At 40.8% G+C, this 27,576-nt stretch overlaps 1 protein-coding gene across 1 annotated transcript; it reads right to left on the bottom strand.

The window, feature by feature from the left end:
- Positions 1-214: 214 nt before the first annotated feature.
- Positions 215-27,576, bottom strand: LOC123627661 (coiled-coil domain-containing protein 144A-like). Its single transcript, XM_045537341.1, has 6 exons — positions 27,542-27,576; positions 24,168-24,261; positions 23,359-23,525; positions 20,485-21,441; positions 10,954-11,244; positions 215-448 (listed from the first exon to the last, which is right to left on the bottom strand). Exons 3-6 carry the CDS (start codon positions 23,413-23,415, stop codon positions 230-232), a joined length of 1,524 nt encoding a protein of 507 aa, XP_045393297.1. The 5' UTR covers positions 23,416-23,525; positions 24,168-24,261; positions 27,542-27,576; the 3' UTR covers positions 215-229.

Genomic DNA, 27,576 nt, shown 5'->3' with positions numbered 1-27,576 from the left:
CTAGGTTAACTACATGAGAATAATAAGGGGTTTTAAAATCAGAAGAAAGTGAGAGCCAAAGAGTCCTGGATGAACATTTTAAAGGTAAGTTCATTTAACTGTATCATTTTCCAGAATTATAGTGTCTAGTTAGCTGTCACATCCCGCCAATCTCATGAACTTGTCCCACTAAAAATTATGCTTTCAAGTCAAATTAATGAGCTTACTTTCTATGATTTCATATTTTGACTTACATTTCTGGTCCACATGCCAAGGATTTTTTAGCTTCTCCTTCTAACTTCATAGAGTAGCTTATCTTTTGCAATTCAACATTATCAAATTCTTGATACATTTTCATTTTGTGGAGTTTAGATTCGAGAAATTTAACTTTCAGTTCCATCTCACGCTTTACTGCAGCCACTTCTTTCTCTCTTAATTCTTGTCTCTTATCTCGTTGTGCTGCATAGGCCTGAAACAAATTTAAATGATGCAATATTAATCATTATAACCTGGACAATTATTATATATTTCTTTCCTTTGCTTCAGAGTCAGTGCTTCAGAGAGTATTTTATTCATTTTATTTTATTTTGTCTCCTTTTTAGAAACATGGTCTCCCTTTGTCACCTAGGCTGGAAGAGACAGCTCATGGCAGCCTCCAGCTCCTGGGCTCAGGTTGAGTACCTGGCACTACAGGCACATACCAGGTAGTTTTATTATTTTTTGTAGAGACAGGGATCTCACTATGTTGCCCAGGCTGGTCTCAAACTCCTGGCCTCCAGTGACCCTCCTGCCTCAGCCTCCCTAAGTGCTGGGATTACAGGCATGATTCACCACATCTGGCCTCAGAGAGCCAAAGAAGCTGAAGTTTAAAATATTTATCATCAATATCAACTAAATGGATTATTCTATATGGATTATTAAAAAATTCAGGGGGAGAGGGAAGTCGGCTGACTAGAGACTTCAGCTGCCAGAGCATCCCACAGGGAAAAAACTGTTTCAGATAAAGGAGAAGAAGGAAAAAACACAACTCAGATGTATTTCACAAGGAAAGGTGCCAGAGTCTGTCAGAGATTTCACAGGAAGTAGTTGCAGAAAAGAATAGAAAGGAAAACGATATCCACAGAGATCAACCCAGGGAAGCTCAGAGCCCAGTGGAGAGTGCAGGTAGGGGGTTTCATTTCTCCTTCCCTCACACCTATGGTGGTCAGCGGTCCTCCAAGCCCCTGGAGAGCTTTTCTACCCTCACGAGCCCAAGGGCTGTTGCCACCACTGGACTGGGAACATCCACAAAATAAAGCATCAGGCTTCTAACCTCTTCTGGATCACTCCCCATAGCCACAAGCTGGAGCTGAGATGGTGGGTGCCACCCTGCTTCTCCACACATAGTGTTCCTTTGTCCACCCCAGGGAGCTCCAGCCATCCAGTTTTCATGTCAGCTGTTCCTACACAGACAGCTCCCAACTCCTGCCCAGACTGCAGTGAGCCCTGGAGAATTTGTGTGATCCTAGAGCCTGGAAATTCCCTGTGGGCTTCCTTCCAGGGAGCCAGACATGGTGGGCTGGAGTACTGGCTCTCATCCATTCAGACTCTTTTCCTCCCCCTTCTCTCACTGATTGCAGCCCAAAGGGGTGACTGAACTGAAACTCTCAAAAGCAGCTGTCTCCCCTCTGTTGGTGCACCCGTGACACTGAGGTGTCCACAGACAGTGGGGCCCACACCTTTCCCCTTGAGGACCTTCAGTGGACCCTTCAGGGGTGCCTACTCTGGGGGTTCCCTGCCCACTTGCACTTCCTGGAGCTGCTCACCAGCACTCGTTGGTGCCGCCCACTGGCACTCAGCAGTGAAGGGTGGACCCTGAGGCAGAGGGGTACCTAGCCTGCTTCAGCACTTCATGGATAACTCGGGACCAGCACGATTCTCTCTGGCACGGTCAGAGAATGAACTTGGAGCTCTAGGGGAAAGGCACACAGGCCAGATCTCATGCCCCGAGGACTAGATCTCATGCCCCGAGGACTAGGACTGTCTGGGGGCACTGAGGGGAGATCTGACAACTAACTTCTGGACGCAAGTGAGCCCACGTGGGCAGAACTGACAACAGAGTGCAGTGTGGGTCAGAACTGCAGTGAACTGGCGGAGCACCCCTGACCCCACAGGAAAGCCACACTTTCAGACTGAGGCAGGACCTCAGGCAGTGAAGTTCCCAACCCACGGCACCACTGCTCGTGAGCTGAGCAAGTTCGGCCTCCCGTTTGCAACCATATGCTGTAAGGAGATGACCAGGACAGAGAAGGAGGGAGAAGAGTGAAACCCACTCCCACAGCCAGTCTGTGATTCCCAGATGGCCCCTCTCCTACGAGCAGCCTTTCTAGTTTGATAACTTGCTTCAGTCCCTTCCTAGTGGCTTTATCCAGCATCCTGGGAACTGACCTTTGACACCTGCCTCTGCTGAGCCTGAGGCAGGCTCTCTGACTCAGCCCTGTCCAGCCTGGCTCCTCCACCCACTGCTACTGTCATGGAGAAGAAGGAGTCCCCTCCCACGGCCTGGCGCATTTGAGAACTTCTCTGAGGGACTTGAGCCAGCCACAGGCCCCAGAGAACAACTCTGCAGCTGGCTCTTTCCTAGAAGCACCACCTACTGGCAGGGAGAATAATTTGCACAGCCCATGACAGCATCTACTGATTCAATCAAACGAGGCCTGGTAGACTCTTATTCACAAGCAACACCTACTGTCTCAGAAATTAACCTGGGTGTCCCAATATAATGTACACTGCTGGGAACAGGGAAAGAGGGAGAATAGAAGCAGCCTGTGTGGGTGTTGCTTTTAAGCAGCAGATAAAAGTTGCAGGTGGCTTGACCCGGGAGGGGACTCCCTCCACTACTGCAGACCTGTAGACTGATGGGGAGCTGCAGCAGAGTCTGTGCAGAGACACTGCCCTGGAGAACAGGCACAGCAAAGATGTGGTGGCTGCTGATCCTGGGTTTCTATAGCTTACACCACCCTGAATGCTCAGGTGCACGGAGCCAGGTCTGTTCAGGACTCAGCTTTCCAGCAGGAGTCTTCCCATCACTCCTGCTGGGCCAGGGAGGGAGCATACAGAACCGACGCTTCCCTGTGCCGTGCCTGTGTCAGCGAGCCGAGTGCCCCACTCCCCAGTGTGAGTTCTGAGCATAGGAGGAGCCTCAGATGCTACAGGAACCAACTGGGAAGACTTGGACAACTGCCTTGGTGGGATCTAGGTAGAGGGGGAGAACCTCTGTGGTCCTTCATCTGGGACAAACCCCTACCTAAGTGGCTCAGCATCAGCAGTCTCCATGCCAATCGGACAGTCCCCCCATCTGTGCACCTCTGCTCCTGTGATCCCCAGACCCAGCTCAAAGGCTCTTGCTGTACCTAGGCCTGAAGCTCTGCCCAAGTGGCTCTAGGGCCCTGGCCAGTCCTGCAACACAACCTCTGAGATTACAGAGTTGTGCCTGGGCCCCAAGAACAAACCCCTGAGTCTTCACCACTGCCAGTGAGCTGGCAGAACCTCCCCAAGGTCCAACACTTCATGAGGGATCCCACAGCCTTGAGCACCCATCACTCTTGGACTGGGATCAAGCAAATGTCCAGAGCCCGTTCACCCAGGACACTGCCTAGAGAGCCTCTCCAAGCTGCCACTGTCACCTCTGCTGGGTGAACCTCAGTAGAGCAATCCCCTACAGCATCAGTCTCTGTGGAGAGGGTTGCATACAGCCCCCAACTCAAACTTCCATCAATAAGCTGGGGAATAACTCACCACCCCATAGGAAGATCATACAGTACCACCCTGAGCTGAGGCCATCGCAGGGGAATGGGTCAAAACAGAACAGCTGTTCTACAGGCTCTCGGTGCACCCACCCCTCTCTGATGGGTCAACATTCAAGACTAGGACACAAAAGCATCACCTAGGGTCCACCCCTTCTCCTAAGTAAACAGCAGAGTTCTCAGCAAAGGAGAACAGGTACCCTGTGAACCTATTAGCCCAGAGCCGAGTGAAGAGGAGTCAAATGAGAAGAAATCACCAACAGAACCCTGGCAACAGAAAAAAATGAAATCGTTCGACACTGCCAGGCAATCACAATGGAGCTACAATACTGGACTCCAACCAGAATGTAATTTGCCAAAATGACAGAAATGGATTTACGAATGTGGATGGCAAATAAGATGGATGGAATTGAAGAGAAAGTTGACAACCAACAAAAATCAGCCAAGAAATATTTCAGGAAATCAATGAAAAAGTCACTTAGGAGACAACACAAGAAAGAATGTAACAGAACATAAAGAAGTGAAAGAGTTATTTAGGGAATTTTAAAAAATAGTAGAAAGCTTCAAAAACAGAAAGAAAGAAGGAGAAGAAAGAATCTCAGAGCTTGAGACAAGGCTCTGGAGCTAATCCAGTCATTCAAAAAGGCAGAGAAAAGAATAAAAAAGACTGAGCAATCACTGAGATAGATATGAGACGATGTGAAGCAAACTGACATATGAATTATAGGTATTCCTGAGGGAGAAGAAGAAAGAACAAAAAGCATGAAAGTCTATTTAAGGACCTTATGGAGGAACTTATTGGTATTGCCAGAGATTCAGACATTCAGATATAAGACAGTCATCAAACACCATGAAAATTCACAGCAAACAGGGCATCTCCAAGACGTGTAGTAATCAACCCGCCCAAAATCAAAATGAAGGAGAAAATTCTGCAAGCAAGAAGACAAAAGCCAACAACTAACCTACAAAGGGGAACTCATCAGGCTAACTGCAGACTTCTCAGTCGAGATTTTACAAGTCAGAAGGGAATAGGGCCCCATCTTCAATCTTCTTAAACAGAACAACTGCCAGACTAGGATTTTGAATCTTACAAACCTAAGTTTCACAATGGATGGAGAAATTAAGTCTTTTCCAGACAAGCAAACACTGAAGGAATTTGCCCTGGCCAGACCTGTCCTGCAGGAAATACTCAGAATTGCATTGTATATGAATCAGCATAATAGATACCCACCAGTGTAAGATCACCCAAGAAAACCTAAAACTCACAGTTCTTATAAAATAACAGCACAAGAGGGAAAACTAAACCATAAGGTACTACCCAAAATGGCAAAAACCCATCAGCAACCCAGATATCAATTCTATCACTCAACATTAAGAGTCTGCATGCTGTACTCAAAAGACATAGTCTGGTGAAATGACTGACAAAACACCACCCAAATGTCTGCTGTCTCCAGGAAACATATCTAAACCACAGGGACACATACAGACTCAACGTGAAAGGATGGAAAAAAAATATTCCACATGAACAGAAACAAGAAGAGAGCAGGTGTAGACATTTCATACTAGATAAAGTGGACTTTAAATCAACAAAGCTATAGAATGACACAGAGGATCTTTATATAATGGTAGAGGGAGCAATTTAACAAAAAGACATAACAATCCTAAATATAAGTGCCCCAATACAGGAGCTCCCAGATACACAAAGCCGATTCCACTAGAGCTAAGCAAAGAAATAAACAGCAGCATTGTACTTGCCATGGTCTTCAACACCCCACAGTCAGAGCTGGACAAATCATCAAAGCAGAAAATAAATAAATCAACACTGGACTTAAACAGGACTCTAAAATACACGGGCCTAAGAGACCTCTACGTAATACTCTACCCCAAAACTACTGAATATACATCCTTCTCATCAGCACATAGGACATTCTCCAAGACTGATCATATCTTAGGCCACAACACATGTCTTAAGAAATTCATAAAAATTAAAATCATACCATGTACTTTCTTAGACCATAGTGGAATAAAACAAGAAATCAATCACAAGCGAAACACTCAAATCTACACAAAGACAAGATAATTAAACAACCTGCTGTGCAATGATTATAGGATCAAGAATGAAATTAAGATGGAAATAAAAGGTCCCTTGCACTGAATGACAAAGGGGACAGAAGCTATCGCAAGATATAGGATTTTCCAAAAGCATCCCTCAGGGGTAAACTCATAGCTTTCAATGCCTACATCAAAAAGACAGAAATATCACAAACTAATAAGCTAACAGCACATGTCAAGGAACTAGAAGAAAAAGAGAAAACCAAACTCAAAGCCAGTGGAAGAAAAGAAAGAACAAATGTCAGAACAGAAGTAAAAGAAATAGAAAATAAAAAAAAATATATATAAAGAGCTAGAAAAAATAATTCTGCACTTCATTTGGAACCATAAAGGAGCCCAAAGAGCCAAAGGAATCTTAAGCAAAAAGAATTAATCTGGAGGCATCACATTACCAGCCTTCAAACTATACTACCAGGCTATAGTACCTAAAAGAGCATGAGATTGGTACAAAAAAACAGAGACACAGACCAATGGAATGGAACAGAGAACCCAGATATAAAACCATCTACCTACAGCCAATTCATCTTTGAAAAAGCAGACAATATACACTGGGGAAAAGCAGCTCTATTCAATAAACAGTGCTGAACAAACTGGATAGCCACATACAGAAGAATGAAACAGGACCCTTTGCTCTCACCACTCACAATAATTAACTCAAGATGGATAAAAGGATTAAATGTAAGGCATAAAACCATACAAAATCTAAAAGAAAATGTAGAAAAAACACTTCTAGATATCGGCCTGGGCAAACAATTTATGACTAAGACCCCAAAGGTAATTACAGCAACAACACAATAAATAAATGGGATTTGATTAAATTAAAAAGCTTCTACATGCCAAAGCAAATAAGAGAGAAAACCAACAACCTACAGATTGGGAGAAAATATTGGCACATCCTACATATGATAAAAGGCTAACATACAGAATCTACAAAGAACTAAAACAAATCAGCAAGAGGCAAAGAAATAACCCCAAACAAATAACTCTAAAGGGGTTTCACACCGGAATTTTACCACACCTACAAAGAAGAACTGATGCCTATCCTGCAGAAATTATTCCGCAACATCAAGAAGGATGGAATCCTCCTCAACACATTTTATGAAGCCAACATAACCCTGATACCAAAACCAGGAAAGGATACAACAAAAAAAGAAAACTGCAGACCAACACCCCTTATGAATATAGATGCAAAAATTCTCATCAAAACCCTAGCCAACCGAATTCAGGTGCTTCTCACAAAAATAATCCATCACAACCAAGTGGGCTTCATCCCAGAGATGCAGGGATGGTTCAACATACACAAATCTATAAATATAACTCACCACATAAATAGTAGCAAAAACAAAGACCATATGTTCCTCTCAATAGACGCAGAGAAAGCATCTGACAAAATTCAACACTCTTTTATGAAAAGAATGCTTAACAAAATAAGCATAGGCGGGGCTTACCTAAAAATGATACAAACCATATATGACAAACCCACAACCAACATCATCCTGAATGGGGAAAAATGGAAAGCATTAACACTTAGAACTGGAATCAGAAAAGGATGCCCACTGTTCAACATAGTGCTGGACATCCTTGCTAGAGCAATTAGACAAGAGAGGAGAAATTAAGGGCATCCAAATGGGGACAGAAGAGATCAAACTCTCACTCTTTGCTGATGATATGATATTATATATAGAACACCCAAAGGATTCAACCAACAGACTCTTGGAATTGATAAATGAATTCAGTAAAGTCTCAGGATACAAAATCAATACACACAAATCAGAGGCATTCATATATGCCAATAACAGTCAACCTCAGAACCAAATCAAAGACTCAATACTCTTCAGAGTAGCAACAATGAAAATAAAGTACCTAGAAATATATTTAACTAAGAAGGTACAGGACCTCTACAAGGAGAACTATGAAACACTGAGGAAGGAAATAGCAGAGGATGTAAAATGGTGGAAAACCATACCATGCTCGTGCATTCGCAGAATCAATGTTGTTAGAATGTCTACACTACCCAAAGTGATCTACAGATACAAAGCAATCCCTATTAAAATATCAACATCATTTCTCACAGATCTAGAAAAAATAATTCAACACTTCGTATGGAACCAGAGAAGACCCCATATAACAAAAGCAATCCTATGCAAAAAGAACAAAACAGGAGGCATCAATGTACCAGACTTCAAACTATATTACAAGGCTATAGTAACTAAAACAGCATGGTACTGGCACAAGAACAGGTACAGAGACCAGTGGAACAGAATTAAGAACACAGATATAAAACCATCCTCATTTAGCCATTTAATCTTTGACAAAGCAGACAAAAACATACACTGGGGAAAAGAATCCTTATTCAATAAACTGTGCTCAGAAAACTGGATAGCCACATATAGAAGACTGAAATAGGATCCACACCTTTCACCTCTCACAAAAATCAACTCACGGTGGATAACAGACTTAAACCTAATGCATGAAACTATAAGAATTCTAGAGGAAAATGTTGGAAAAACTCTTATAAGATATTGCCCTAGGCAAAGAATTTATGAAGAAGATCCCAAAGGCAATCACAGCAACAACAAAAATAAATAAATGGGACCTGATCAAATTAAAAAGCTTCTGCACAGCCAAAGAAACTATTGCAAGAGCAAACAGACAACCTACAGAATGGGAAAAAATATTTGCATGTTACACATCTGATAAAGGGCTGATAACTAGAATCTATTTAGAACTCAGGAAAATCAGCAAAAAAAGATCAAACAACCCTATCAAAAAGTGGGCAAAGGACATGAACAGAAACTTTTCAAAAGAAGACAGAAGGATGGCCAATAAACACATGAAAAAATGCTCAACATCTCTAATCATCAGGGAAATGCAAATCAAAACCACAATGAAATATCACTTATCTCCAGTGAGAATGGCCTTTATCAAAAAGTCCCCAAACAATAAATGTTGGCGTGGATGCAGAGAGATAAGAACACTCATACAATGCTGGTGGGACTGTAAACTAGTGCAACCTTTGTGGAAAGCAATATGGAGATACCTTAAACAGATACAAGTAGATCTACCATTTGATCCAGCAATCCCATTACTGGGAATCTACCCCAAAGACCAAAAGACATTCTGTAAAAAAGACATCTGCACTCGAATGTTTATAGCAGCACACTTCACAATTGCAAAGATGCAGAAACAACTCAAGTGCCCATCAATACATGAGTGGATTAATAAAATGTGGTATATGTATACCAGGGAGTACTATTCAGCTATAAGAAACAATGGTGATACAGCACCTCTTGTATTTTCCTAGATAGAGCTAGAACCCATTCTACTAAGTGAAGTATCCCAAGAATGGAAAAATAAGCACCACAGGTACTCACCATCAAATTGGTTTTAACTCATCCACACCTAAGTGCACATGTAGAAATAACATTCATCAGGCATCGAGCCTGATGGGAGAGGGGAGGGGAGGGGTATATACATACATGATGAGTGTGATGCGCACTGTCTGGGGGATGGACGTGCTTGCAGCTCTGACTGGGGGGGGAGGGGGAAGCAAGGGCAATATATGTAACCTAAACATTTGTACCTCCTTAATATGCTGAAATAAAAAAAGTGGGCAGAAGACATGAACAGAAGTTTTTCAAAAGAAGAGAGACCAATGGTCAACAAATAAAAAAAAATGTTCAACATCACTAATCACCAGTAAAATGCAAATTAAAAACACAATGAGACATCACCTTACCCCTTTCAGAATGGCACTCATTAAAAAGTCAAAAAAAGCAATAGATGCTGGCTTGGAAGAACAGAGAGAGGAACACTTACACATTGTTAGCAGGACTGAAAATTAGTACAACCTGTATGGAAAATAGTATGGAGATTTCTCAAAGAACTAAATGTAGACCTACCATTCAATCCAGCAATCTCAGTACTAGGAATCTACCCAAAGGAAAGGAAGTCGTTTTTTTCAACAAGACACCTGCATTAAAATGTTTATTTCAGCACAATTCACAATTGCAAAGATCTGGAATCAACCTAAGTGCCCGTCAATTCCTGAGGGGATTAACAAATGTGGTATATATATATGTGTGTGTGTGTGTGTGTGTGTGTGTGTGTGTGTATATATATATATATATATATATATACACACACACATACATACCATGAAGTACTACTCGGCCATAAAAAAGGATGAATTAATGTCTTTTTCAGCAATGTGGATGGAGCTGGAGACCGTTATTCTAAGTGCAGTATCTCAAGAATGGAAAAACAAACATCACATGCATTCTCTAATAAATTGGAACTAAATGATGGGCACACATGTGCACAGAGGGAAGTAAAAGTCATTGGAAATCAAGCAGGGGAAACCGGGGATGAGGAGAGGAGTGAAAACCTACCTAACGGATGCAATGAACACTCTTTGGGTGATAGGCACACTAATAGCCCTGACTCAAGCATTACAAAAGCTATCCATGTAAGAAAAATATTTATATACCCCTAATATTTTGAAATAGAAAAAACTGGCAACTTTTTGGAATCAAATTAGATTACAATATCATGTAGAAAATAGATAAGTACATCTACCACCCACATTGTACTCAGTAAATCTGTGGATACTTGTAGACAAAAAACTACAATTATGATAAGTATAAAGACAATGTTTTTCAAAGAAAAAAATTGGATCATTCTTAAAAATAGTACGCATGTAATCTGATAATCCAAAGAATTATAGAATCAATTTAAAATTGTAAAACCTGAGCAATATAACTTAAAAACAGTTCAAGAGTATGGGATAATTTCTAAATCATAAGTTTTTTTTCTTTTCCTAATAATCTTGTTTTATGACAACTGGACTTAATAATCAAATGACTCTAAGGAGGAGAATCATTACTCTGAAAGACCGTATTAGTTCTAATGATGATGGAAACAAAAATTTAAAGGGAGAAACAGATGGCAATTTCCTTCTAGAAATCTACAAAGTAAATTACCGTAGGGGAAGTAGAGGAAACACATACAATGTATATATCTACGATATAATCTGCAATGAAATAAATGAAAGTGCATCACAGGTAAATGAACCAACCTGCAAAAACAGATTGATTTTTTTGAATTGTTCTGCAACAGTCTGTTCGGCTTTTGCTTTAATCTCCCGTTTATACTGGTCAGCTTGATGACGGTCTACCATATTCCTTTCCATGTAATTTTTGAGGTCTACTATTGCTTGCTTCAACCTCATATTCTTTGTCTGTAATTTCTCATATCTTTCTTGGATTATTTCCTTAGGTAACGATTCCGGCTGAACAACTTGATTCTTTGCATATTGACGTCCACATTTTGAACATGGAAATTCCAGTGCTTGTTTTTGTTGATCAATCTGCAAGAACAAAATAATATAGTTTGGTAACGACGTAGGCTGACAATAGCCTCACAGAAAACTAATAACACATTTTGAAATAAAGTTAATTGCAAGAAAATTTTATCTATACTGTACTAGATTCCTGAAATACAGACACTTGAATTGCTCAGGAAATCAAGACCAAAGTTAAAACCACCACCAATCACAAAAACAGAGTCTTTAGTCTCATCCTCTTTGCCACACAACATTTGCACTTGATCTTAGATTTTTCTATGCTTGATTCAATTCTTTCATCCTTGAAATGGCTCGTAATAGAAAGTCTCATGCCCCTTCTTGCATGACTATTCCCCAGAATATCTAGAGAAGTCTCAGGGATATCTTATTGAGTTATTTAGGCCTGAGTCAATAAATGGCTCCCAGAAAAAGACTTTCAAAGTAAGACTCAGATTAATGAATCCTGGACATATGCATTCTAATGTCATAAGCCTTTTTCTGAACGGCAAATGTCTTAGGATCATTTGAATTACATTCCCAGGAGTGATGATCCTTGGGGTTAGGAAGCAATCATCTCCCACTATAAATGTGACAAAATCCATTCATTTGAACAAAAATGTCTTTATTCAATAGCACTATATTATAATCTTTTGATTCTTTAGACAAAATAAGGGAGCACATTAAACAACCACCACCACCAAAAATACTTTGTAGAATTTCAGCAGTACCGAGTTGAAATAAATGATTTTCCTTTAGCTGTAATGATTATCTGATTTTAAAAAAGTGAGTGAAGTGATAGTTTTAAAACATGTCTACAAACTGCTTGACATTTCTGCCATGAAATTCCCTCTCCTGAAAATGAACTGACTTTAGCAACTGGTTTCTAGTGACTATAACATGGTGGAACTGCTGTGTGACTTGTAAGCTTAGGTTAGAACACATAATTTAGCTTCCACCTGACAGCTCTCTCTAGGGAAGCCTATCCATGGAACACGGTCGCCATATTGTGAGGAAGCCCAAGCCGCATGGTGAATCCTCCTGTAGCTCCAGCTGAGCACCCCAGCTAGAGTACCAGCCACAAGGCAGCTTTGACTGCCAGATGTGTGAACAAACATGCCTTTAGGTAATTCTAGTCCCCAGTTTCACGTCACCCCAGCTGTTGCCAAGTAAGAGAAGGAATGAGCTGGCCTCTCTGAGCCCTGCTTAAAACTGCAGATTGTGAACAAAATCATGTTGTTTGGAGACACTGAATTTTGAGGTGGGTTGTTACACAGCAATAGAGAATTGGTACAGACATGGATACTAAATAGGGCGTGCTGACATTAGACAACTAAAACATGTAGGATCCCTTGGGACCAGGAGGAAGGAGGATGTTCCAAGGACCTAGACAAGAATAAGAATGAAAACCAAAAGGTCTTCCAGGAGACTGTTAGTGGAAGTCTGAAGGCCCTGGTACAGGATGACAGGGAGGGTGTCAAGGCCAGTGAAGAAATGATACTGAAACCTGGAAGAAAGCACACTGCTGCTACACAGCAGCTAAAGTAAAATCAACATGAGAGATAAGCTAAAGAAAATTAAATAGCAAGGATCCAGGACTTTTTGGGTTCAAATATTAGTTTCCCATTTTCAGCCTGTCCACGTTTCAATTTACGATATGTAGATGGTCCCTGAGTTAGGATGGTTAAAATTATAATTTTGTAACTTTACAATAGTGCAAAAATGATATACATTGAGTACATCCATCTGGAATGGCAGGTCTTGAGCTTCCAGCCTGTGTGTAAAGCCACAATCAATGACACTTCTGGGTGTAGTGAGTAGGAAGTGGTGTGTTTTTGAAGTGGGAGAAATGTAAAAAGCATGCAGCCAGGGGGTAGATTGTCCTGGCTTAAAAACGTTTCCATACCTTCTTTCATACTCATCCCGTAGATAGAGATGTCATCAAGATGGCTGATGGAGGCACCTAGCACTTGACTACTCCACAGAGAGGGACCACAGAACAAGTAGCTTAGATGCCTTGAAGAACTCCTCTAAGAGACAACACTGGAATTCAGCAGGGACCCTCCTAAACAAGGAATGAAAAGGAAGCAAAGCAGCCAGGCTGGCAGGATCAGCTCAGAGCCAGGACAGACTCCCCTATCCCCAGCGATGCACAATCCCCCAAGGCCACCTGCAATCCTAGCCACGGAGAGCCCTCAGCCCTTGCAGGTCCTGAATCTAACAAAGGGAGCTGCCTGGAGCCCACACAACCGGGCTGTGCCCAAGAGGCAATTCACGCTGAGTCGTACTCAACCCTGAGACCCAGCTGCTGCAGGATATTGCACTGTAAGCACCCAGGCCCCACCAGGCTAAGCTCCACCTACCCTGTGGTCCTGCAGCCCCTGCATGTGCACATGCCTGGAGCCCCGCTGACAGCTCCTTACATTCTCCTAGAGGGTTATAGCATCGTGCCCCACCTGGACCAAGAGGCGTGGCTGGGTTCCCAAAACTCTAGCTCACATAGCACCCTCTATCTCTAGGAATAGGTGGTCTGGCCCACGAGAGAATCTGCCCAAGGACAAAGGGAACCTAGGTGCATGCTCCCCAGAGCCTGGGGGCCACCTGACTGTGGTCACTGCCTATGACGGTAACCCCACCCCCTCCACGGCAGGGCCACCATGCACCTGTGCACACCTTCAGGTGACGTGAGGACTGGCCTGCTCATATGTACCACACCAAATCCTGTGGACAAGCCTACCTGACATGCTGCGGCTGGTACCTGCATGCACCACACGAGAACCTGAAGACAAGGCCAGCCTGCCTGTTTTAGCTGCTGCCATCACCAGTGCCCACATGCACAACCCAGGTTCCTGAGGATCAGCCCGCCCTTCCCAGGCCGGTGCACCTTCAGGGGCCTGAGGACAGTGCTACTGCCCACCCCCACCCCGACAATCTGGGGTCTGGAAGATAGGCCTTCCCAACTGGGCAATGCTGACAGCTCTTTCGCCTGACCTTCCCCTGACCTGCCCACCACCATCAGTGCACACACAAATGTGCCACCCAGGGACTCAGGACTGGCCCACCATTGCTACTGTCACAAACGGTGCCACATGTGCCACCTGGGAGCGTGAGGACCAACCTGCCACTGTCATCACAGCTGCTGGGCCACACTACCTGGAGGCCCAGGCACCAACGCACCCAGCCACCCCACTGACACCACTGGCACCCATCTACACCTCTGGGGTACATGTGCTAAGAATAGGATCAGTGCCAGTGTTATACTAAAGAACCAGGTACCAGGTGGAAAGAGGGGCTACTGTGAACTGAAAGATGATGGATGAACTTAATTTCCAGTGAGAAAAGCTGACAGCTCAGACCTAATCTTCTTTCTTAGATATAAAAATCTACAGATGATTCTCTGAATTATAATGAGTTGATAAAACACAATACAATAAATAGCAGACTCAGTCAGCACAGCCCATGACCAAGAACTTATGGAAATGGGAGTGAAGAGGGAGGCTCTGGGTGACAGATTAAAGGTTTGAGTGGAGAAAATTGAACGAACGGACTCTGTCTTTGTAAGCCTGATTTCCACTCAAGTTGTGGAGTCAGCAAGGCATAAGCTGGCCATAAGCTCCTTCGAAAAGCAAAAAATGAAGACATTCAATACATTGACTTTTTACTATTACATAAGACAACTGGTAATATGCAACAGATTGCAAAAAATTTCTCATGAAATTTGACTGGGTACTGACATAAGAACAGACACAGAGCAACAATCTGAATGGTTAGTTCAAAATTAAACCCTTGCCTTTATGACCAATTGATTTTCAAGAAGGTTAACAAACCACCCAAATGGGAAAAGAATCATCTTTGCAACAACTGGTGCAGGGAAAGCTCTACATCCACATGCAAAAGACTAAAGGCAGACTCCCTCCAATTTCCATGTCTAAAAATTAACTCCAAATGGGAGAGCTAAATGGAAGAGCTAAAACCATAAAACTCTTAAAACACAGAGGCATCAATCTTTGTGACTGTATTTGGTGGTGATTTCTAAGACAGAACACCAAAAGAAGAAATAGATTCACTCAACTGTATAAAAATTTAAAACTTCTGTGAAAGTGAAAAACCAAGCCACAGAGTGAGAGAAAATATGTGAAAATCATGTATTGATAAAGGCCTTGTATCCAGGATATACAAAGAACACTTATAATTCAGAAATAAAAAGACAAACCAATTTAAAAGTGGGAAAAGAGTAGACATTTCTCCTAAGAAGATATACACATGCCTAATAAGCACATCCAAAGATGCTTAAAGTCAGTACTCATTAGGGAAATGCTAATCAAAATCACAATGAGGTATCACTTCACACACTAGGATGGAAAGTTTTCGGGCAAAGAGATAGAAAATATGTGTTGGCAAGGAGGTGGAGAAAGTAGAGCCCTCATACAATGCTGATGGGAATGGAAAATGGTGCAGCCACTTTGGAAAACAGATTGGTAGCTCCTCAAAAGATTAAGCGGAGATCATTAATCTCTATGCTGGATCTAATTTCCTATAATCCAGCAATTCAACTCAGGAGTATACAACCAAGAGAATTGCAAAGATACGTAAACACAAACACTGAACATGAAAGTTCCTAGCAGCATTACTAATATCATAATAGCCAAAACATGGAAACAACCCAAAGGGCCATCAAGTGATGAATGGATACATAAAATGCCTGTGTGTCTAAACAACGGAATATGAATCAGCAGTTAAGACATTAAGAACTGATCCAATTGTTTTCAAGATGGCTGACCAGAAGCATTACCAGCACACGTTATCCACCTAGACGAACCAAAAGAGCGTGTAGGCAACCACATCCTGAGTATATTATCCAAGAGGCAACATGAGAGTTCAATAGAAAAGCAAAAAAAATACTCCAAATTCTGGGAAGGACAAGAAAGATAAGCAGCTCACAGGGCCAGGAGTGGCTGAACACGGGGAGTGGATCCACGATGCAGGTGAGGATGAGTTTCTTTCTGAGCTCCACATTCCCGCTGGGGAATCATACCGTCCACACCAGGAGAAAGCACCTTGACTCTCCCAAGCCCTGAATCTAAGCTAGGGAGTGGCCAGGGAACTCTGAGAAAAAGTAAAAGCAATGTAAAATTAAGAGCTAGATTGTTCTGCACAGACTAGACCACAAGTGCTGAAGTGTAAAGTCAGCAAGGGAAAGCTTCACAGAGAAGGGGAAATTGTGTGCCGGGTCTGAATAAATGAGGCTAGATGAACAGAAACTGAAAAGGCAGAAAGGATGGCATGAGTGAGGCAGAGAGATGGTGACTCCAGCCCAAAGAACTCTGAGGATAAAATCCTGTGGCAGGGAAATGACAACATATGTCCACATAGTAACTAGGAAATGAATCTTCATAGCTGCATTATTCAAAACAGCCCCAAAGCAGAAGCGACATAAATGTCCAGCAACCGATGAGTGGGTAACTGGTATACCATACAAGCAAATAGTACTCAACTAAAATAGAAAGGAAGTATTGATATGTGCTACAACACACACGACCCCTGAAACATGAGGCTATGGGAAAGAAGCCAGTCATGAAGTATGACACATTCTATGACTCTATGTTTATTAAATGTCCACAACAAACAAGTTGGCAGAGACAAAAATTAGAAGATGGTTGCCTAGGAAGCAGAAGGTGGAGGGACATGGGTGAGTGGCTAAGGGCTATGGAGTCTCTTTTTAGGGTGATGAAAATATTCTAAAATGGACTGTGGTCATGGTTACACAGCTCTGTGGGGATACTGAGAGACAGTGACTTTTATTCTTTAAATGAGTGAACTGTATGGTATGTGTATTATATCCCAATATTTCCTTAATTCTCTATTTTACATGTGCATACTATATATGATCTTAATATTTCTATGCTTTTTGACAATGTTTTTCTTTTTATATATTTAGGGCATACATGTGTAGTTCTGTGATATTGATATACTGTGTAGATATGAATGAAGTTTGGGCTTTTAATGTAATCATCACCTGAATGGTGTTTATTGTACCCATTAAATAACATTTCACCCCTGACTCCCCTCAATCCCTTCTGAATCTACAAATGTCTGTTATTCCACTTTCTATGTTTACATGTACACATGATATAGTTCCCACTTACAGGTGAGAACATGTGGTATTTTTCTCTTATTTCATTGAAGAGAATAGCCTCCAGTTCTATCCATGTTGCTGGGAAAGACCTAATTTCATTCTTTTTTTCTTCTGTGCTTTTACAAACCATGTAAATGAAAGGAAGGTGAAGGAAATGTCTACGTTTTGAAACAGTTTGTAAATCAGCCTAAATATTTGCATTTTGGAGAACACTAAAGATAGCCTTTCCATACAAGTTATCCTGAAATAGGCCGGGTGCGGTGGCTCATGCCTCTAATCCTAGTAATCTGGGAGTCTGAGGCGGGAGGATTACTTGGGGTCAGGAGTTCTAGACCAGCCTGAGCAAGAGCAAGACCCCGTCTCTACTGAAAATAGAAAAACTGAGCTGGGCAATTAAAAATAGAAACAAAAAATTAGCCGCGGCCGGGCGCGGTGGCTCATGCCTGTAATCCTAGCACTCTGGGAGGCCGAGGCGGGCGGATTGTTTGAGCTCAGGAGTTCGAGACCAGCCTGAGCAAGAGCGAGACCCCATCTCTACTGAAAATAGAGAGAAATTATATGGACAGCTAAAAATACATATAGAAAAAATTAGCCGGGCATAGTGGCGCATGCCTGTAGTCCCAGCTACTCAGGAGGCTGAGACAGGAGGATTGCTTGAGTCCAGGAGTTTGAGGTTGCTGTGAGCTAGGATGATGCCACGGCACTCACTCTAGCCTGGGCAACAGAGTGAGTCTCTGTCTCAAAAAAAAAAAAAAAAAAGGAAAGAAAAAAAAAATAGCCGGGCATTGTGGCAAGTGCCTGTAGTCCTAGCTACACAGGAGGCTGAGGCAGGAGGATCGCTGGAGCCCAGGAGTTTGAGGTTGCTGTGAGCTATGCTGATGCACAGCACTCTACCCAGGGTGACTGAGTGAGACTCTGTCTCAAAAAACAAGCAATACAAAAAAACCCAAGTTACCCCGAAATCCATGAAAGACATATACACAGATCCTGTGTCCGTTCTCAAAACTGAAAATGGGAAATCAGAAAATATTATGGAACATTCCATGAAACATTATCCTCTTGGTTAATCAGGCTTCCCTCACCATAGCAATAGTGAAATCACTAAAGATCACAGTTGAACAACAACAACAAAAAAGACTCTCAACTTCTGTGAGGAATGATGTTTAATTCTGAATTTTCCTAAAGATGTTATGAGAAAAACCATATGCAATTCTAAGAAAAAATGGCTGAATGACAGAGTTTAGAAAATAAATGCATGTAAAGATATATAACTGTAATAAAATCAATTATAATAAAAATACAAATGAAAGCTACACACTGAAATCACTATCATAAACACTTTATGTTACTTAACCAGCTATAGATGAACTGTTGACATGTTACATTTCATACATACTTGACTTTTGATTTGATCTATTTTCTTCTTTGAACCTGTCCCATCTTCTAAATTAACGTGACACGGTGAAACCTCTACAAAAGCCTCTGGCCTTGGTTGTTTTTTCAAGGTAGTAGCCAGTTCTTGTAGATGTCTCACAAGTACCTGATATTTTTCTTACCTCATTTTATAAATCACCTTATTATTAAATCACGTTAAGAATATCTAACTCTAACATACATACTTTGAAAAATATCACCACATATACTGATTCACCTTCTTTTCCTCATGTGTACACATTCCTGTTTATGACTGAATTCAGTTGAGATCACAGAAAGTGTCAGCTTCCTGCCAAATTGCTATCCTGTTACTTAATCAACAGATTCAGCCCACTAGTCACTTGTCCCCTGAGGAATTTGCAATGTTCCACGATCTAATGAAGTCTCAAAAAGAAATGGGTATGTGGGAGGGACCGATGGGGGTAGGAGATTCTACATTGTAAAATGCTTTCCTTCTTTTTTATCAGAAGCTTAAATCAACCTCAGAGTTACTCACATATTCAATTGCCTGCTCAAATCCTTCCCATAGATTCCTTTGTCAGAGTAAAAGCAAAATTCCAACAGCCTTCAAGGTCCTAACATACCTGGCCTCCACCCTACTCCCTGACTTCAGCTCCTATCTCTCTCCCCTACTCACTCCATCCCCACTAGATGTGAATCCTGCCACACCTCATTAGTCTGAAAATGGGGATCCAATGCCAAACTCACAAATCACAGATAGCTATAGTTATCTTTATACTAGACAAAGTTATTTCCAAATCATAGTGATTGAGCTTTGAAATGACAATTATGAGCAAATTATGTGTAAAAATATACAAAGCAAATAAAAAATAACACTGAGAAGAGTAAATCAACTATGGTTTTGCTAAAATTCAGTAGTATGTTATGATTTTTTTTTAAATTTCAGAGTATTACGGGGGTACAAATGCTGTGGTTACAGGAATTACTTTTGTGCAATTTGAGTCGAAGTTATAAGTGTGCCCGTCACCGAGACAGCGTGCACTGTACCCTTTAGTTGCGAATTTACGTGTCCCCTCCTCTCCCCACCCGCCTGATTGGTTTCTGCTGAGTGTTACTACCATCTTATGATTTAATAAAAGTAAACTGCTGTTGAAGAATTGATAGGTCATAAACAGTACATCATTTCAAATTGAAATATTTTCAGATATAAGTCAAACAGACATGAATTAAAATAAAATTATGCCAACTAAAACATATAAAAAGCTACTGAAGTCAAAGTATTACAAGATACAGCAGTACATTTCAGTTCATCTCTGGAATCTAAATTTAATGGTCAGAGTAACCCACTTCACTGAATCTTAATTTCATAATACTCATTTCAGGTATAAACATTTCCATGTATCTGCTTCATCATGGTGTTAAAATGGGGCAACATAAAGACATTGAAATTGCATTTTACACAGTGTAAGTCTGCACTATTAATGTTAGTCTATACTGACAATTTGTAGCTTAACCTCTTAGAATTTCGAAGGTGACGTGATGTCTTTCCTCAAAGAACAGCATCTCTCCCATCTATTTGCTGGAAACAAGGTATGTTTCTACGCTGACAGAGCAAATACTTTTATCATTCTAGATATTTTTGAATCCAGCTGGATTCAACACTTACCCACAATGAAATATTATTTGCAATTTTCTTTCAGGAGATTTGAAAAACATTTACCATTCTGTGTACTTACTGTTCTTTCTGCAGACTCTTTTTCCAAATGACACATTGTTTCTTTTAAACGATCACATTCATTGGTGAGCTCCTGAAGTTTTCCTTCTAGAAGCAGACTTTGCTTGTCACTGCCAGCTTGACTTTGTTTCACAATATCCTGAAGCTGGTCCTGGATATTGGTTACTGTCTCGTCTTTCTGGGCAGCTTTGTTGTGAGCAGCATGTAGTTGCTGTTGAAGCAACATATTTTCTCTTTGTAGTTCACAGAATCTCTGCTCTAGAGATTCCTGCTTGCCCATGTGTGGATTCACTTTGCTTTGGTCACTGCCATACGTTTGTTCTATTTCCTTCGTTTGGCGCTGTGTTTGCCTTAGGTCTCTTGGTACAACTTCTAAAAACAACGTTTTTTCTCGGAGGAGCTCTCTTGTGTGATGGAGCTCTGTTTCCAGGCTATCGATATTACTTTCTGCTTTAGAAAGTTTTTCAGAAAGAATCTCATTGTTTTCTTTTAGATTCGACATGTAAAAATTCATTTTGTCTTGTAAGTGATCCCACTTGTGTCTTGCTGTGTAGAAAGCAAGCTCTAGGTGTTTTCTTGATGTCTCACTTTCATCAAGATCACGTGTAGCGGCAGTCAGTCTGGAATGGCATGAGGCAAGTTCTTCTTCCAGTCTTTCCTTGTTTTGTGTTTCACTCTCCAGTTTACACTTTAGCATTGCATTCTCAGCTGTGAGAACACAAAGCTTCTCACCATACTGAGACACAGTTTTAGTTAATGTTTCCAAATTCAGCAGTAGAGTCATGTAAACGTCATCATACTTTTCTTTCATAATTTCCATGTCCTTTAGATATTTCTTTTCATTTTCTTCATTCTGACTTTTAATTTTGTCTCTCTCCATTCTCACCATGGCAAGTTCTTCCTGCAACATGCGATTCTTATGGAGTAGATCTTTTTCTCTTTCTTGGCTATGAGAAATCTATGGAAAACCAAGGAAGCTTTTAGCTATCTCTCAATACAAGGACCTATCTATCATGATTTCCTCTGAAATTAAAAGATAACCTGTCCATTTATACAATGAAAGGGTTGCAATAAGTGGATATACAACTGGAAAAGAAGTTGGAGCAAACCCTCCAACCTTATAGAGCATAAATTCCCACAGGATCAAAAATTTATTTGAAAACAATTAATCCATGAAAGTAAAAAAGAAACCACTACCAGATTTTTAAGGATCTCAGAACTGGAAAAACCTTTCCCTGAATTACAACAAACCCAAAGGCATAGAATGAAAGATTCATAAATTTGACTACATTTAAAAATTGGGTTTGCACTCTAATATCTAACCTTATACTACCCCCATGGTGAGAGCCTTAGGTCTGCCTATCTTTGGACAGATAAAATTTCCCAAAGTTCTTTACGTTCCTTTTTCCTGGGAATATTCTATAGATACTCTACTTTTCTAACATTTGTATAGTCTTCTTTTGCTATCACCTAGATTTTCCACTAAATAGCCAGATTTAGAGAATGTGACCTTGTGGGGCTTCATGACAACAAAGGAAGCTTTCCCCCTTCTGCACTCAGCTTATTCTTTTCCCCACTTCCTTTTATCATTCTACGCTTATCTGGATCCTGGGATCTCAAAACAAATGATGGTGTTCACTGAAATATATCAACCAAGTTTGCCACAACACAAGGGGCAGAGTGTAACTGCTGAGTTGCCAGTGCGGAATTCTGAAAAATGAGATGCTCCCCAAATTCCATATTCAATAGACATAAAAATTTATGGATGGAGAATGTACAGCATGAGTAATTACCTGCTTCACCTCCCTTATCTACTGATAATGGCAGTAAAACCAAGAAAGATGAAATGACTCCTCCAAAAGTGGTATTCCTAAAGTGGTATTACCTAGCATTTTATGGCACCAAAAGAGACGAAGCGATGCCATCATGCTGAGTCACATAAATTATCAGAGAAATTCACCAAATTTGTCAGATAAATTAAAGGTGTGACTTTGTCAAAGTAATATAATGCCTTGGACGTAGAGGGGCGGGGTGGGAGGCCTCTTCTACTTTTACTTTTAAAGAAGAAATGTCTCCAGATTTTTGTCTACCACTGAAACTCAATGTCGAGAACTCAGCTTTCTACTCTGGAGTCAAATACTAAATTTTTGGCTGAGCATTTATGCTACTTATAAAATCATATATGAAAAATCTAACCATACTTCATTAAACAACATAATATAAAGTTCCTATTCAACAGAAACATTTGAGAGTGGTGATTTTGAAATAAATATGTGGAAGTTGTGTGTATTTATTGCCCAAAATATTTAAAGTGGTCATGATGGAATTATAAGCTCCAAAAGTTTGACTTAACTGATCAACTTGCACACATAAAAGCACATTCAGAGATTCATTGGGCTGGCCACATTTGTTGCAACTCTCAAGGTTAGACACAGTTGTATCTCCTCTCAGTCACTGCGTCCTTCCCAATGTATTCCCATTGTGTTCTTTCCATGAATGCAATTCATCTTTCAGTAAATGGGGTGAGGGGGACCCTAGAGCTCATTATTAATAGATAGTTTTATCAATTTTCTTTATGCTTATCCTGGTGCAGGTGGTCACATGGTATACCGCCAAATTATTAGTAGTTTCCCAGTCCTTATGCCACCTGGGAGACTGATAGAGGGAGTTAGGTTGATGAAGAAATAATGATTATGAGAAACTTTTCCTGAAATCCAATCATGTACATAGCAGAAATAATCTATTTCTACACACAATTACATATATGGAAAACCCTATTTTACATATGAGCTTTTCATATCATAAGTAGAAAATCAAAATGGATCAAGAACTGATCAAGAGAAAAAACAAAGAGTAGCAGTAAGTGAACCCCTACCTCTTTTTCAGGCAGACCTTTTTCTTTCTCCACAGACAGTAATTCTACTTGTAACATGTCTACCTCATTCTTAAACTTTTGCGTATCTTGCCGTAATTCTTCTTTTAGATATACTTTTGATGCTCTGTCACTGTGTGGTGAAGAACTCAAATTTTCATGATATGAACCTATGAAGTCACAACATTTTGCATGACATTAAATTACACCCATGGATAGCCGACCGTATCTGCTTGTATTGCTCTATGGTAGGGAAAAAGGAGCTCTGCAGGATCATGGGCCTCAACCATCAACGCCTTCACAACAGGAGGAGGACAGGTAGAATGGGAAAATTTTGCTCTACTTCTCTGTCAGGTTTTGGCACTGGACGCTCACTTTATATTCGTCCCACCTTTCTAATCCCCTGTTCTTCCATTTTCTGAAGAATTATTTTATTTGACCACTTTCTTTTACATCCTCCTTTTTCTCCTTCCTTCGCATACTCCCTGTACTCTTTGCCTTCCTCAGTCTTCATTTCCTCTTTGACTCCTTGCCTCCTCCTTATTTCCTGACTTCCCCCAGGTCTTAGACCATCTTGAAATGGAACTAACGATTCAGCTCCTTTCACTGACATTCTCAATTTCATCTGTTGCTAGCACCTGAGAAGATCTACAATGTGTCACCATTTCACTTCTCCTTTTCCTTACTAGGTATCTTAATAGGTGATTTTTTTTTTTTTTTTTTTGGCCTGGTAGACTAGATCAGGGCTCATGTTTTTAAACAAATGTTCTCCAAATGACTTTTTTTTTTTTTTTTACAAATATGGTTCTTACCTTCTATTTGTCCATTTGCTGTATTTCTTCCTTTTTGATCTACAGCCCTAGATGAAGGACCAACATCCTTCTGTAGAGGACTCTTTGAGATACTCTGTCAAAATTTATATCAATAATGAGTTTCAATAAAAAAAAAAAGAAGTTTCATCAAGACTTCCATCATGTTCTAAAAAAAAAAATCTGAATCTCCTATTTTAAACCCAGTCAGATCTAAAAGGAGAAATATCTATTGAAAATTAAAACGTTTCAATAGAATACTTCATCTATGCTCTCTAGATAAAGTTTACCTCTCATCTTCATATGGGATATTGACTCTGTAATCCAAGCACAGAATGCCAAAGCAAACAGATTTCTGGACAAAATATTAACTCATGTGAATATTTTAACAAAGAACTAACTTCAAAATGCCTAACTCGACTTTGCATTCCCCACCAAAAAAGTCAACTAAAAAAAAAAAAACATATATATATACATATATATAAAACACATTTGCTATAATACACTCTGCATTAAGCATTTAAAATATTTCTAATTCTAGAAACATTTTAGTGTTAAAACAGAACACTTGGCATGATATGAACTTTGGAATATGTCAATAAAAATGATGATGATGATGGTTACCCTCTTCCTGCTTCCTGGTCATTCCAGGATCCTACAGGTAAAATGATGAAATGTGATCCACTGATTTCTGTGCACAATGTTGTCCTCCTAGACTTTCACATGGCTGGTTCCTTCTTCAACCATGTGAAAGTTGGCCATTTAAATGTCACCTTCAGAGAAATCTTCTCTGACTACAGAATTACACTCTCACTCCCAGCTCCACCCTAACTACGAACCTCTTTAATATTGTCTAACCTAACCTTCTCTGTTTTCTTTATATGGAGCACTTAATAAGGACTATCAAATGGTTTTTGCTTACTACCTTTTCTATTCCTACCACTGCAGTAACAGAGTTCATCTTGTACATTCAGCATCTAACCACTAAGCACATAATCTGTACTCAGTAACAGGAATTTATTCAAGGTCAACACTTGTAAAATCCTATCTGGAGGGTTATCAAGTACCAAATCACTATATTCCTATAGCACATCTCCAGTAATAGTCTGCTGAAACTTAACATACCCCAGACTAACAAGCCACATGCCCGTTCTAACTTCCCAATTCTTTTCTGGATGCTACTGCTTTCAGATTTACAAAAAACACCCTTGATATTTATTAACTCACTGAACACCAGTGTGATCATTTGACCTTACTTTTGTATACACACTTTCAGTTAAAAACTGTTTTCACATTTCTTATCACAGTTATTCATCACCCATACATACAAGGTAGATATTAGTATGACTTTTAAGAATGAGGTCACTAAAGGTCCAAGAGGATGAATCATTTTTTCCACTATTCCAGGGACAGTATGTGATACAACCAAGACACTAACCTATCTTCTGACTCCCACTCAGTGCTGGTACCACTGTGCAACAACTGCTTCTAAGAGGTCAGGCCATTTCCACCTCTTTCCACACTTGTGCCCTTACTATACATTGTCATTATTTCAAGCATGGGTGCCACAAATATATTCAATGCATTCTACTCTTGAAAATGAATTCTACTTACCTGAACATCACTAAACCAAAATGTTACTATGACACTCCTATATTTACTATTACCCATACATTTCCTTCTCCTGAAATGGTCCTTGCAGACCGAAACTAGAATATCCAAATGCATTAAAACCTTCATGTATCAAGTATTATCATTTGAACTTTCATGTTGCAAAAAATTCTCATCAAAACTGTTTCTCTCTGAGGGTCATTAGGCCCCTAACACATCCAGAAGAACCAAACAATCTGACATCGGGCCATGGGGTGACCTGCAATTTTTCTACAGGTTACAGACAAACATAGTTCAGAGACCAAATTAATTCCCTGTCACTTCTAAGCCTTACTTGTTGCACTATACTGCCTGCACAAAGGAATGCTATAAACTGGCAGAATTGCACCATGCAGCCCTAACATACTTAGAACACAATTACTTTCTTAATAATGAGGTGAAAATGTAAGAAAATAATTCCTTCTATATATATATACAGAGGTGAGAGTGAAAAGTCAGATCATCGCTTTTTAAGATTTAACAACGCTCGAAGCTGCCCTCAGGGAACTGGGAGCTTCCTGAGCACAGAGCACAAGGCCGCTGGCACCCTGGAGGTCCTTCTCCCTCCCCACAGACCACAGCCCACGTGGTGGGCACCATACTGCTTTCGCACCCATTGTGTGCCCCTGTGCTGCCCAGGGAGCTTCAGCCCTTCAGTTTTCATTTCACTGGAACTGACACAAATGTGCTACACAACCCACTCAGACTGCAGCAGCCAGAGGGCACCAGTGAATCTCGGGGACCTGAGCGATCTCACAGCTGGCACATTCTGGGCAGGCTGCCTACATGTGAGAGGACAGCACCGAATCCCAGAAGGGCTCCTTGAGACACAGGTGTCAAGAATGGCAGGTCTCATTCTTTTAGACCCTTCTCATCTTGCTCCTCCCTCCCTCTTCTGTCCACCGCTGCTGGCACAGCCCTGGCAGTTCCTGCAGATTTCATGCCTAGTGTAATCAGTGACATAACCAGGATGCTAACATGTCACCTGACTTCTCCTCCGTCCAGGTACCACTGTGCAGCAGCTGCTTCTATCTAAGAGGTCAAGCTCTTTCCACAGCTGTCCCCTTACTATATACGGCGTCACTAGTTCCTACCTACCCTTGTAAAAGCACAGCAGCCACAAATATATTTAGCGCATTTTGTTTTTGAAAACAAATTCTACTCATCAAAATATCACTAAATAGAATTGCTGTTATTAAATTCTCACGTATTTACTATTCCCCACACTTTTCCATCTCCTGTTTCCTCAACATCTTGACTTGACTATCCAACATTTTAAAATCTTCAGGTTTCAGGCACTATCTTTGTTAATTCCAGCTTCCAAAACATGCTACTCCAAACTCTTTCTCTTTGAATGTCATTGGACTTTCACACGTTCACATGTACCATGCAATTTAACATTTGGCCACAGCTTGACCCGGAAGAATTCTTTAGCTTGTAGGTCAACATACTTCAAAGCCCAAATTGATTCTTTCCCACTTCTAAGCCTTATTTTTTACCCTACAGTATGATGGCCTCTTAAAAAAATGCAGCAAACGAGCAGAATTATACTGTACAGCTGTCATGTGCTTAGCACACCATTATAAGCTGAAAATGGTAAGACGATCAGCCCTTTTATGCAAATGCAGAGGTCAGACTGTGACATCACACTACCCCTTCTTGGATTTTAACTTCACTCAATGCTTAGATTTTAACAGCATAACAACAACAACAACAAAACACAGTACCTCCGAATCCCAATCCCAAGGTGACGACGCTTCCT

The sequence above is a fragment of the Lemur catta genome, chromosome 26 (assembly GCF_020740605.2).
Source record: "Lemur catta isolate mLemCat1 chromosome 26, mLemCat1.pri, whole genome shotgun sequence".
Classification (NCBI taxonomy): domain Eukaryota; kingdom Metazoa; phylum Chordata; class Mammalia; order Primates; family Lemuridae; genus Lemur; species Lemur catta.
The sequence above is the reverse complement of the archived record's forward strand: the minus strand, read 5'-3'. Positions and strand labels throughout refer to the sequence as shown.